The sequence below is a fragment of the Salvelinus fontinalis genome, chromosome 25, assembly GCF_029448725.1.
Source record: "Salvelinus fontinalis isolate EN_2023a chromosome 25, ASM2944872v1, whole genome shotgun sequence".
Taxonomy (NCBI): domain Eukaryota; kingdom Metazoa; phylum Chordata; class Actinopteri; order Salmoniformes; family Salmonidae; genus Salvelinus; species Salvelinus fontinalis.
Window position 1 is genome coordinate 32,561,519 of NC_074689.1, and position 14,566 is coordinate 32,576,084.

A 14,566-nucleotide genomic window follows, 5' to 3' on the forward strand; every position below is an offset into this window, starting at 1 on the left:
TATGTACGTGTGTGATGACTGACCTCATCTCATCATATATATGTATGTGTGTGATGACTGACCTCATCTCATCGTATGTATGTATGTGTGTGATGACTGACCTCATCTCATCATATGTATGTACGTGTGTGATGACTGACCTCATCTCATCATATATATGTATGTGTGTGATGACTGACCTCATCTCATCGTATGTATGTATGTGTGTGATGACTGACCTCATCTCATCATATGTATGTACGTGTGTGATGACTGACCTCATCTCATCATATGTATGTGTGTGATGACTGACCTCATCTCATCATATGTATGTACGTGTGTGATGACTGACCTCATCTCATCGTATGTATGTATGTGTGTGATGACTGACCTCATCTCATCATATGTATGTGTGTGATTGCTGACCTCATCTCATCATATGTATGTATGTGTGTGATGACTGACCTCATCTCATCATATCATATGTATGTACGTGTGTGATGACTGACCTCATCTCATCATATGTATGTATGTGTGTGATGACTGACCTCATCTCAGGGGACAGGGATCCCTCGGAGGTGGGCCCCTGGTGGAGCGAGTGTGTGTGGCGGTGGTCAGGCCTCAGCTCCTTATCCAGGGCCAACATATTCCACTCCTGACGACGGTTCCGAGCCTTACGCACCTTCTTCACCTCCCTCTGCAACGTCCCGTCCACACAACGCTTCTGCTCCTGGGAGGAGAGACATATTAGTGGAGAAAGAGAAGGAAGAGATACAAAGAAAGAAAGATAGAGGGCTTTAGACTTTACTTTGTTCTTCCTCTTCTCCTTCCTCTTGTCCTCTGTGTCCTGCAGCATTGTTTCTCTCCACAGGTCGAAGAAGTAGGAGGGGTCAGTGTAGAACTTCAGCCCCTCCTTGTGGTCATCCCTACAGGGTCAAAGGGCAAACACGGCTCAGGGTTTATGGGAAATTAAGTCCACAACATTCCATTATGAGACTCTGGGTTTACGCCACAGGAGGTTGGGGAGAGCGGGCTCATGGTAATGACTGGAATGGAATCAGTGAGGGTTTCTAATACATCAAACACATGGTTTGAAGGTGTTGATGCTATTCCATTTGCTCTGTTCCGGCCATTATTATGCCCCGTCCTCCCCCCAGCACCTCCTGTGGTTTACACTGCCCTGGGTAGTAGAGAGGTTAGACAGGTCTGGTGAGGTATTTGACTCTGGGTTTACACTGCCCTGGGTAGTAGAGAGGTTAGACAGGTCTGGTGAGGTATTTGACTCTGGGTTTACACTGTCCTGGGTAGTAAAGAGGTTAGACAGGTCTGGTGAGGTATTTGACTCTGGGTTTACACTGTCCTGGGTAGTAGAGAGGTTAGACAGGTCTGGTGAGGTATTTGACTCTGGGTTTACACTGTCCTGGGTAGTAGAGAGGTTAGACAGGTCTGGTGAGGTATTTGACTCTGGGTTTACACTGCCCTGGGTAGTAGAGAGGTTAGACAGGTCTGGTGAGGTATTTGACTCTGGGTTTACACTGCCCTGGGTAGTAGAGAGGTTAGACAGGTCTGGTGAGGTATTTGACTCTGGGTTTACACTGCCCTGGGTAGTAGAGAGGTTAGACAGGTCTGGTGAGGTATTTAACTCTCGGTTTACACTGCCCTGGGTAGTAGAGCGGTTAGACAGGTCTGGTGAGGTATTTGACTCTGGGTTTACACTGTCCTGGGTAGTAGAGAGGTTAGACAGGTCTGGTGAGGTATTTAACTCTCGGTTTACACTGCCCTGGGTAGTAGAGCGGTTAGACAGGTCTGGTGAGGTATTTGACTCTGGGTTTACACTGCCCTGGGTAGTAGAGAGGTTAGACAGGTCTGGTGAGGTATTTAACTCTCGGTTTACACTGCCCTGGGTAGTAGAGAGGTTAGACAGGTCTGGTGAGGTATTTGACTCTGGGTTTACACTGCCCTGGGTAGTAGAGAGGTTAGACAGGTCTGGTGAGGTATTTGACTCTGGGTTTACACTGTCCTGGGTAGTAGAGAGGTTAGACAGATCTGGTGAGGTATTTGACTCTCGGTTTACACTGCCCTGGGTAGTAGAGAGGTTAGACAGGTCTGGTGAGGTATTTGACTCTGGGTTTACACTGTCCTGGGTAGTAGAGAGGTTAGACAGATCTGGTGAGGTATTTAACTCTCGGTTTACACTGCCCTGGGTAGTAGAGAGGTTAGACAGGTCTGGTGAGGTATTTGACTCTGGGTTTACACTGCCCTGGGTAGTAGAGAGGTTAGACAGGTCTGGTGAGGTATTTGACTCTGGGTTTACACTGCCCTGGGTAGTAGAGAGGTTAGACAGGTCTGGTGAGGTATTTGACTCTGGGTTTACACTGCCCTGGGTAGTAGAGAGGTTAGACAGGTCTGGTGAGGTATTTGACTCTGGGTTTACACTGTCCTGGGTAGTAGAGAGGTTAGACAGGTCTGGTGAGGTATTTGACTCTGGGTTTACACTGCCCTGGGTAGTAGAGAGGTTAGACAGGTCTGGTGAGGTATTTGACTCTGGGTTTACACTGTCCTGGGTAGTAGAGGTTAGACAGGTCTGGTGAGGTATTTGACTCTGGGTTTACACTGCCCTGGGTAGTAGAGAGGTTAGACAGGTCTGGTGAGGTATTTGACTCTGGGTTTACACTGTCCTGGGTAGTAGAGAGGTTAGACAGGTCAGGTGAGGTATTTGACTCTGGGTTTACACTGCCCTGGGTAGTAGAGAGGTTAGACAGGTCTGGTGAGGTATTTGACTCTGGGTTTACACTGCCCTGGGTAGTAGAGAGGTTAGACAGGTCTGGTGAGGTATTTGACTCTGGGTTTACACTGTCCTGGGTAGTAGAGAGGTTAGACAGGTCTGGTGAGGTATTTGACTGGGTTTACACTGCCCTGGGTAGTAGAGAGGTTAGACAGGTCTGGTGAGGTATTTGACTCTGGGTTTACACTGCCCTGGGTAGTAGAGAGGTTAGACAGGTCTGGTGAGGTATTTGACTCTGGGTTTACACTGCCCTGGGTAGTAGAGAGGTTAGACAGGTCTGGTGAGGTATTTGACTCTGGGTTTACACTGCCCTGGGTAGTAGAGAGGTTAGACAGGTCTGGTGAGGTATTTGACTGGGTTTACACTGCCCTGGGTAGTAGAGAGGTTAGACAGATCATAGAAAGGGAGGGGGAGAGAACACACCTATATTTGGAGAGGATGTTGAGAGGTGGAGGTTTATCACTCAGGTTGTACATCTCCTTGACAGGGATGGGAACGCTCCCCGTGGACACCACCTGCTGGTCTTGGGCGGTACTGCTCTTAAATGCCTTCTTCATGTTAATGTCCTGCAGAGAGACTGAGGACAGGGAGAGAGGACAAACAGGGAGAAAAAGAGTGCGAAATAACAAACATGAGAAAGAGGCGGGAGGGAGGTCAAACAGAGAGATAAGGACCAAGAGAAAGAGAGGGTGAGGGAGATATGGGAGAAAAGAGAGGGGGACAGACAGGGTGTGAGAAAAGTATTTCTAAGGTGTATTCGGAAAGTATTCTGATTCCTTCCCGTTTACCACATTTGTTACATTACAGCCTTACTCTAAAATAGATTTTTTTTTAATTCTCATGAATCCACACACAATACCCCATAATGACAGTGAAAACAGGTTTTTATACATTTTTGTATTAAAAATGTAGAAACAGAAAGACCTTATTTACATTAGTATTCAGACCCTTTGCTATGAGACTCGAAATTGAGCTCAGGTGAATCCTGTTTCCGTTGATCATCCTACAACTTGATTGGAGTCCACCTGTGGTAAATTCAATTGATTGGAAATTATTTGGAAAGGCACACACCTGTCTATATAAGGTCCCAGAGTTCACAGTGCATGTCAGAGCAAAAACCAAGCCATGAGGTCGAACGAATTGTCTGTAGAGCTCCGAGACAGGATTACGTCAAGGCACAGATCTGGGAAAGGGTACCAAAAAACTTCTGGAGCATTGAAGGTATCCAAGAACACAGTGGCCTCCATCATTCTTCAATGAAAGAAGTTTGGAACCACCAAGACTCTTCCTAGAGCTGGCTGCCTGGCCAAACTGAGCAATCAGGGGAGAAGGGCCTTGGACAGGGAAGTGACCAAGAACCCGATGGTCATTCTGACAGAGATCCAGAGTTCCTCTGTGGAGATGGTAGTCCTTCTGGAAGGTTCTCCCATCTCTGCATCACTCCACCAATCAGGCCTTTATTGTAGAGTGGCAAGACGGAAGCCACTCCTCAGTAAAAGACACACGACAGCCCGCTTGGAGTTTGCCAAAAAGCACCTAAAGGACTGAGACCATGAGAAATAAGATTCTCTGGTCTGATGAAACCAAGATTGAACTCTTTGGCCTGAATGCAAAGGAGGAAACCTGGCACCATACCTACGATGAAGCATGGTGGTGGCAGCATCATGCTGTGGGGATATTTTTCAGTGGCAGGGATTGGGAGACTAGTCAGGATCGATGGAAAGATGAACGGAGCAAAGTACAGAGAGATCCTTGATGAAAACCTGCTCCAGAGCGGTCAGGACCTCAGACTGGGTCGAAGGTTCACCTTCCAACAGGACAACGATCCTAAGTAAAGCCAAGACAACGCAGGAGTGGCTTTGGGACAAGTCTCTGAATGTCCTTGAGTGGCCCAGCAAAAGCCCGGACTTGAACCAGATTGATCATTTCAGGAGAGACCTGAAAATAGCTGTGTAGCGACGCTCCCCATCCAACCTGACAGAGCTTGAGAGGATCTGCAGAGAAGAATGGGAAAAAATTCCCAAATACAGGTGTGCCAAGCTTGTAGCGTCACACCCACAAAGACTTGAGGCTGTAATCGCTGCCAAAGGTGCTTCAACAAAGTATTGAGTAAAGGGTCTGAATACTTATGTAAATGTAATATTTCTAAAAACCTGTTTTTTATTTGTCATTATGAGGTATTGTGTGTAGATTCATGAGGGGGGAAAAAATAATTGAATATATTTTCGAATACGGCTGCAATGAAACAAAATGTGGAAAAAGTCAAGGGGTCTGAACACTTTCCGAATGCATTGTACATCCTCAGTTTCAGCACTTTCCCACACTTGACTTAACTCACTAATGCAAAGGACATCACATCACTGTGGCAACCAGTATTGACACCACTTCCTGTTTCTTGTGACCTCTAACCCCTGTCTCACCTTCCTCCACAGTGGAGTCCAGCTGGGTGACCTTGACAGCCAGACGGTCGATGCGGTCCTGCAGGGAGTTGGCTCTCAGGTAGAACGTGTTGGCCTCGTTGAACAGCTCCCCAAAGATGTCCTCCGCATGTTTACCTGCAGTACAAGAGTAGACAGATGGATCGTATGTGGTTTTAACATGACATTCTGGTGTACTAAATGATGCATACAGTATGCAGCACACTTTGAGGAAACTATAGAGCAACTGTTCTGTTTATGACGACAGTAGGCAGATATTAACAGGACTAAGCAACAACCAGACAATGGGAGATACAGCCATTGTTAAAGACAGCAATTACATTAAAGCCTGACTGGTAGGAGCAATCCATTGAGATGGACTTGATGAACGGGACTATCGAAAGGCACATTTCTACCATTCTTCTGTTAACATACTGAACTCACAAATAGACCAGGGCATCACTGTCATGTGAGGTCCTAGAGGAAAAATACAAACAATCAATCTTTGCAAGAGAACATCTGTTTAGATCAGGCGTGAAAATGTTTCACACTAACTTTTGTGTCAGAGGCACACACGCACGCACAGGATGACCACTGGACAAATATTTAGAGGAAGAAAAGGAGGTTCAGAATGTTGAGGTCCGATCCCTCTATGGTTCTGACATTGTCTCACAAGAAAGATTTGACTATGTACAGACTAAGTAAGCATAGCCTTACTATTGAGAAAGGCCGCCATAGCCTGTCTTCTCTTGAGAGCCAGGTCTGCCTATGTGCACACCGCCCACAAAATGAGGTGGAAACTGAGTTTCACTTCCTAACCTCCTGCAAAATGTTAGATACATCTTAGAGATAAATATATCCATCAGATTACACAAACTCCCATATCTATTGGGTGAAATACCAGTGTGCCATCACAGCAGCAATATTTGTGACCTGTTGCCACAAGAAAAGTGCAACCAGAGAAGAACACACACCATTGTAAATACAACCCATATTTATGTTTATATATTTTCCCTTTTGTACTATTTGCACATAATATGCCATTTGAAATGTCTTTATTATTTTGGAACTTTTGTGAGTGTAACGTTTACTGTAACATTTTTTATTGTTTATTTCACTTGCTTTGACAATGTAAACATATGTTTCCCATGTCAATAAAGCCCTTAAATTAAATGGAATTAAAATTGAGAGGGGGGGGGGGGGGGGCAGAGTATGAGCAAGACGAATAAAGCAATAAAGGAGAGTTGAGCGAGAGAGCCAGAGGGTGGTTGGATACTGGGTATAAGATCTCTAAATATTTCACAGGACATTATATGGGTGCTGTCATGGGGGCAGCAGGGCTATTCAGGCAATAACACCTTAAGTCATAGTAACTCTGTTTAATGCTGTTTTATTACAGCACACACCGGTGGTGTGTGTTAAAGGATGCCAAGTGAAGCCAAAATTGACAAAAACAAGTAAATAATAAAAAAGTATCTTTCATCTCTGTGTTTTCATAATTTTCAGAGAAAGCATCCAAGCGAGCGAAACAGCGCCCCTCTGTCTCCGTATGTGTAGGCCATCTATCTGATTCCGTCTGGTCATAAAGAGTATGACATTGTTGCTGCTCATAGCACTGAATGCAAAGGAAGCCAGGGAGCATTTGGCCTCCCTTGATAAAAAATAAACAAGATAATAGCCAATCAGCATTGAGCTAAACAGTGAATGGTCCTCTTGGACCAAAAAAAAGAGAAAAAAAGGGTCAAGGGATTTGGTTTCACTCCTATCACAGAGAAATACATCTTTGATAGAAACAAACTGAATTGTTGCATCTCGTTGTATTGTTGTCCACCGGTGGCTAGCTAGCTAAAATTGGCCTTTTCCTAAATCAGCCATGGATGAAGATAGGGATTTGTACTTGTCTTTTAACTTAATTCTCCGTACTGGCCAATGATTATATCGGGGATTCTGATCCAAACATAAAATACATTGTGCCCCTGGCCTGAGAGGATGGACGTTCCAGATGTAGAAGGCTAATGTTAACTAGCTAACGTTGCCCATGAAAGGAAGCTAGGCTAGCGTCCAAGCATTTTAGCCATGTAGCCTATGACAACAACAAATAAAAGAGTGTACCGTCATAGACCGTTTCATCAACATGAAAGAGAGGAGGATTAGATTTCTCTACAAGTAGGGTGTCAACATGTTTTTCTACTTGCACGAACACACACACAGAAATCAGAACCATGGACAGCGACATATTTAGCTTACATTGATTGGACGAAATCATTTTTGGCATCTTTTAGATGTATCATTGTATTAGACTAAGCATAAATGATTTGATGATGTTGAAATGGTGCAGGACTAGTGGAGGCAGCTCCTGTTTAACTTTGAGACTTGCAGTAACTCTCAGTGGTTCTAAATCAATAGTTGTTAATTAGTCCGAAAATATTGGAAACATGAACTTTCTTGACCATGCTGTAGGTCATGTACTGTAACTGTTTGTTACATGCAATATGCTTTGTGGACTTCACCGGACAGAGGTTGCTCCCCGGTTTTGGGATGAAACAAAGGTGTGGTTGAATTGATTCTGTCTTCTTATTGCCTCGGCCTCAGGCCTATATATCACAGGGGCAAGGCATATGAACTAACAGGTTATAGAGAAAACAAAGCAATTATCACAACACATGGGTTGTAAAATATTAGTTATTTCCCCCCTGGCTTAGCTTCCCAAGTGATTTTACTCACACACCACTACTGGTACACACACGTCTGGATGAATAGATTTTTTAGAAATATTTCAACAGGATGACATACTGTACCCCCCCCCCCCCCCCCCCCCCTCCCGTGGGTGTATGATGACAGTGTGAGTCCAGTCTTGACCTCGACACCTCTATCCCAGATCCTGTTTCACTGAACACTGACAAATCAATCGCTTCTTAGACATCACTATATCATCAGGTCTTCTCAAAATGTCAAACAGCACTGCAGCATGGTGACTATGAGGTGAGAGGTTATTTATGAGAGGATTTAACAGTATAATATGATGAGCATAAGCATGTTATTCATAGGTGGCACACCTATATGTGGGGAATAGTACAATGACAGTGTTATTTCACTGTTGTCACTACGGTAGAAAGCGCATGTAGTTCTACGTAGTCTGTGGTTAGTGCTCTGTGTGCTCTGTGTGCTCTGTGTGTTCTGTGTGTTCTGTGTGTTCTGTGTGCTCTGTGTGTTCTGTGTGTTCTGTGTGTTCTGTGTGCTCTGTGTGTTCTGTGTGCTCTGTGTGTTCTGTGTGTTCTGTGTGTTCTGTGTGCTCTGTGTGTTCTGTGTGTTCTGTGTGTTCTGTGTGTTCTGTGTGTTCTGTGTGCTCTGTGTGTTCTGTGTGTTCTGTGCTCTGTGCGTTCTGTGTGTTCTGTGTGCTCTGTGCGTTCTGTGTGTTCTGTGCTCTGTGTGTTCTGTGTGCTCTGTGTGTTCTGTGTGCTCTGTGTGCTCTGTGTGCTCTGTGTGCTCTGTGTGCTCTGTGTGTTCTTTGTGTTCTGTGTGTTCTGTGTGTTCTGTGTGCTCTGTGTGTTCTGTGTGTTCTGTGTGTTCTGTGTGCTCTGTGTGCTCTGTGTGTTCTGTGTGCTCTGTGTGTTCTGTGTGCTCTGTGTGTTCTGCGTGTTCTGTGCGCTGTGTGCTCTGTGTGTTCTGTGTGCTCTGTGTGCTCTGTGTGTTCTGTGTGTTCTGTGTTCTGTGTGCTCTGTGTGCTCTGTGTGTTCTGTGTGTTCTGCGTGTTCTGTGTTCTGTGTGCTCTGTGTGTTCTGTGTGTTCTGTGTGTTCTGCGTGTTCTGTGCTCTGTGTGTTCTGTGTGTTCTGTGTGCTCTGTGTGTTCTGCGTGTTCTGTGTGCTCTGTGTGTCGTACTCAGGCTGCTGAGCTGGCGGATGATGGAGGAGAGGGTGTTGTTCATCACACAGTCCAGCTCACTGCCGACGCCGTCTGGTAACGCCCCCCGGCACAGGTGGCGCGGGTCAATGTTCCTCTTCACCAGAGGCATGGTGACACCTCACACTGTTACACAGGAAGCACACAATACATATGATATCACACACACTGTACTTTCAGAATGGATGTATTTACAGACACCTTTTTCTACATTTGGTAAGTTATAACTACTGTAAGTATTATAAGCACACACACAATGCAGAGAGACACTGATATACACACACACAGCTAGTCAATGGGCCAGACGTATTAGCACACACTAACAAGCACACAATACTATTTCTGGAAACAGGGTAAGTGAGGCTGGGCATACAACGGTGCCCAGACGAGACCAAGTGGCCAGGCAGTAGTAGTAGACAGCAGAGTGATTAAGCTATTGGGAAAATAAACTGCAGTCAAATCAAATGTTATTAGTCACATGCGCAGAATACAACTTACAGTGAAATGCTAACTTACAAGCCCTTAAGCCCTTAACCAACAATGCAGTTAAGAAATACCAACAAAAAATAGAGAGAAAAAAAAAGGTAAGAGATAAGAATAACCAATAATTAAAGAGCAGCAGTAAATAACAATAGCGGGGCTATATACAGGGGGTACCGATACAGGGTCAATGTGCGGCGGCACCAGTGTCGAGGTAATTGAGGTAATATGAACACATAGGTAGAGTTTTTAAAGTGACTATGCATAGCAAATAACAGAGAGTAGCAGCAGCGTAGAAGAGGGGGGATGCAACAAATTGAATTGTTGCATCTCGTTGTATTGTTGTCCTCCGGTGGCTGGCTAGCTAAAATTGTCCCTTTCCTAAACTAGCCATGGATGAAGATAGGGATTTGTACTTGCCTTTTTACTTAATTCTCCGTACTGGCCAATGATTATAACGGGGATTCTGATCCAAACATAAAATACATTGTGCCCCTGGCCTGAGAGGAAGGAAGTTCCAGATGTAGAAGGCTAATGTCAACTACCTAACGTTGCCCAATAGCGGGGCTATATACAGGGGGTATCGGTACAGTGTCAATGTACGGTGGCACCAGTGTCAAAGTAATATGTACATGTAGAGTTATTAAAATGATTATGCATAGAAAATAGCAGAAAGTAGCAGCAGCGTAGAAGAGGGGGTGGAGGGGGGGCAATGCAAATAGTCTGGGTAGGCATTTGATTAGATGTTCAGGAGTCTTATGGCTTGGGTGTAGAAGCTGTTTAGAAGCTTCTTGGACCTAGACTTGGCACTCCGATACCGCTTGCCGTGTTGTAGCAGAGAAAACAGTCTATGACTAGGATGGCTGGAGTCTTTGACAATGTTTAGGGCCTTCCTCTGACACCGCCTGGTATAGAGGTCCTGGATGGAAGGAAGCTTGGCCCCAGGGATGTACTGGGCCACTCACTACCCTCTGTAGTGCCTTGCGGTCAGAGGCCGAGCAGTTGCCATACCAGGCAGTGATGCAACCAGTCAGGATGCTCTCGATGGTGCAGCTGTAGAACCTTTTGAGGATCTGAAGACCCATGCCAAATCTTTTCAGTCTCCTGAGGGGGAATAGGTTTTGCCGTGCCCTCTTCCCGACTGTCTTGGTGTGCTTGGACCATGTTAGTTTGTTGTTGATGTGGACGTCGATGAGAATGGGGCGTGCTTGTTCCTCCTTTTCCTGTAGTCCACGATCAGCTCCTTTGTCTTGCTCACGTTCAGGGAGAGGTTGTTGTCCTTGCACCACACGGTCAGGCCTCCGACCTCCTCCCTATAGGCTGTCTCATCATTGTCGGTGATCAGGCCTACCACTGTTGTGTCATTAGCAAACTTAATGATGGTGTTGGAGTTGTGCATGGCCGTGCAATCATGAGTGAACCGGGAGTACAGGAGGGAACTGAGCACGCACTCCTGAGGGGCCCCCATGTTGAGGATCATGGTGGCAGATGTGTTGTTACCTACCCTTACCCCCTGGGGGCAGCCCATCAGGAGGTCTAGGATCCAGTTGCAGAGGGTCATTAGCTTAGTGATGAGCTTTGAGGGCACTATGGTGTTGAATGCTGAGCTGTAGTAAATGAATAGCATTCTCACATAGGGGTTCCTTTTGTCCAGGTGGGAAAGGGCAGTGTGGAGTGCAATAGAGATTGCATCATCTGTGGATCTGTTAGGGCGGTATGCAAATTCGAGTGGGTCTAGGGTTTCTGGAATAATGGTGATGTGAGCCATGACCAGCCTTTCAAAGCACTTCATGGCTACAGATGTGAGTGCTACTGGTCGGTAGTCATTTAGGCAGGTTACCTTAGTGTTCTTGGGCACAGGGACTATGGTGGTCTGCTTGAAACATGTTGGTATTACAGACTCAGTCAGGGACAGGTTGAAAATGTCAGTGAAAACACTTGCCAGTTGGTCAGCGCATGCTCGGAGTAAACGTCCTGGTAATCCGTCTGGCCCTGCGGTCTAGAGTTTCTTCCCCTCTGGTTGCACATTTAACACGCTGATTGAAATGAGGTAAAACCGATTTAAGTTTGCCTGCATTAAAGTCCCCGGCCACTAGGAGCGCCGCCCCTGGATGAGCGTTATCCTGTTTGCTTATGGGCGTATACAGTTCATTGAGTGCGGTTTTAGCGCCAGCGTAGGTCTGTGGTGGTATGTAGATAGCTATGAAAAATACAGATGAAACCTCTCTAGGTAGATAGTGTGGTCTACAGCTTATCATGAGATACTCTACCTCAGGCAAGCAAAACCTTGAGACTTCCTTAGATTTCGTGCACCAGCTGTTGTTTGCAAATATGCATAGGCCCCCACCCTGTGTCTTACCAGATGCTGCTATTCTATCCTCCCGATAGAGTGTATAACCCGCCAGCTGTATGTTATTAATGTCGTTGTTCAGCCACGACTCGGTGAAACATAAGATATTACAGTTTTTAATGTCCCGTTGGTAGGATATACGTGCTTTCAGTTTGTCCCATTTATTTTCCAGCGATTAAACATTAGCCAACAGTACGGATGGCAAACGCAGATTAGCCACTCGTCGCCTGATCCTCACAAGTCACCCCAATCTCTTTCCGCGAAATCTCCGTTTCTTTCTCCAGCGAATGACGGGGATGAGGGCCTGTTCGGGTGTTTGGAGTAAATCCTTCCGGTCTGACTCATTAAAGAAAAATTGTTAGTCTAATTCGAGGTGAATAATCACTGTTCTGATGTCCAGAAGCTCTTTTCGGTCATAAGAGACAGTAGCAGGAACATTATGTACAAAATAAGTTACAAAGAACGCGAAAAAACAAACAAAATGGGACGGTTGGTTAACAGCCAATAAAACGGCAGCCATCCTCTCCGGCGCCGTCCAGCCTTACCACTGCCCAGCCTTACCACCGCCCAGCTATGTTTTCCAGCCTCACCACTGCCCAGCTTTGCTTTCCAGCCTCACCACTGCCCAGCTTTGCTTTCCAGCCTACAGATGAACGTGGTACCTTCAGGCGTTTGGAAATTTCTCCCAAGGATGAATCAGACTTGTGGAGGTCTACAATTATTTTTCTTAGATCTTGGCTGATTTCTTTTGATTTTCCCATGATGTCAAGCAAAGAGGCACTGAGTTTGAAGGTAGGCCTTGACATACATCCACAGGTACACCTCCAATTGACTCAAATGATGTCAATTAGCCCATCAGAAGCTTCTAAAGCCATGACATCATTTAAGAATTTTCCAAGCTGTGTAAAGGCACTGCCAACTTAGTGTATGTAAACTTCTGACCCACTGGAACTGTGATACAGTGAATTATAAGTCAAATAATCTGTATGTAAACAATTGTTGGAAAAATTACTTGTATGATGCACAAAGTAGATGTCCTAACTGACTTGCCAAAACTATAGTTTGTTAAACAAGAAATTTGTGGAGTGGTTGAAAAACGAGATTTAATGACCCCAACCTAAGTGTATGTAAACTTCCAACTTCAACTGTACACACTCACTAGACTTTACATACATACACACACTAGACTACATACACACACCCACTAGACTAATATATATATATATATATATATATATATATATATATATATATATATATACATATACACCCACTAGACTATATACACACACCCACTAGACTAATATACAGTGGGGCAAAAAAGTATTTAGTCAGCCACCAATTGTGCAAGTAAAAAATCCTACAATTTTCCACCATAATTTGCAAATAAATTCATAAAAAATCCTACAATGTGATTTTCTGGATTTTTTTTTCTCATTTTGTCTGTCATAGTTGAACTGTACCTATGATGAAAATTACAGGCCTCTCTCATCTTTTTAAATGGGAGAACTTGCACAATTGGTGGCTGACTAAATACTTTTTTGCCCCACTGTATATACATACACTAGACTATTTAAGTCTAGTCTAGTGGGTGTGTGTATATAGTCTAGTGTATGTATGCATGTATGTATGTAAAGTCTAGTGAGTGTTTTTTTATATATAAAAAAATATATATAAATATACACACACACTCACTAGACTACATATACACACACACACTCACTAGACTATATATATATGTATGTATATGTATGTATATATATATATATATATATATATATATATATATATATATATATATATATATACACACACACTCACTCCCACACATTCACTATACACTCACACACACTTTTACACTCATCAGATGCTGTTGCTCCTCTGTTCTTTATCTCTCTGGATGCCTAGTCACTTTACCCTGCCTTCGTGTATATATCTACCTCAAATACCTTGTACCTCTGCACATCGATCTGGTACTCCCTGTATATAGCTGCACATTGATCTGGTACTGGTGCTCCCTGTATATAGCTCCACATTGATCTGGTACTGGTACTCCCTGTATATAGTGCCACATAGATCTGGTACTGGTACTCCCTGTATATAGCTGCACATTGATCTGGTACTGGTACTCCCTGTATATAGCTCCACATTGATCTGGTACTGGTACTCCCTGTATATAGCTCCACATTGATCTGGTACTGGTGCTCCCTGTATATAGCTCCACATTGATCTGGTACTGGTCCTCCCTGTATATAGCTGCACATTGGTCTGGTACTGGTACTCCCTGTATATAGCTCCACATTGATCTGGTACTGGTGCTCCCTGTATATAGCTCCACATTGATCTGGTACTGGTACTCCCTGTATATAGCTCCACATTGATCTGGTACTGGTGCTCCCTGTATATAGCTCCACATTGATCTGGTACTGGTACTCCCTGTATATAGCTCCACATTGATCTGGGACTCCCTGTATATAGCTGCGCATTGATCTGGTACTGGTACTCCCTGTATATAGCTCCACATTGATCTGGTACTCCCTGTATATAGCTGCACATTGATCTGGTACTGGTACTCCCTGTATATAGCTGCACATTGATCTGGTACTGGTACTCCCTGTATATAGCTCCACATTGATCTGGTACTGGTACTCCCT

General features: G+C 44.6%; 1 protein-coding gene across 4 annotated transcripts in view; it reads right to left on the bottom strand.

Moving 5' to 3' along the window:
- Positions 1-14,566, bottom strand: part of wasf3b (WASP family member 3b) — a 30,764-nt gene that overhangs the window by 13,332 nt on the left and 2,866 nt on the right. For all 4 annotated transcript variants that reach the window (XM_055881938.1, XM_055881935.1, XM_055881937.1 and 1 more), the window contains 5 exons: positions 9,062-9,208; positions 5,185-5,319; positions 3,188-3,341; positions 788-905; positions 528-709 (listed from right to left, as the gene is read on the bottom strand). In XM_055881938.1, the coding sequence (XP_055737913.1) occupies positions 528-709; positions 788-905; positions 3,188-3,341; positions 5,185-5,319; positions 9,062-9,194 (722 nt within the window). In that variant the 5' untranslated portion in view covers positions 9,195-9,208. The remainder of the gene's footprint in view (positions 1-527; positions 710-787; positions 906-3,187; positions 3,342-5,184; positions 5,320-9,061; positions 9,209-14,566) is intronic.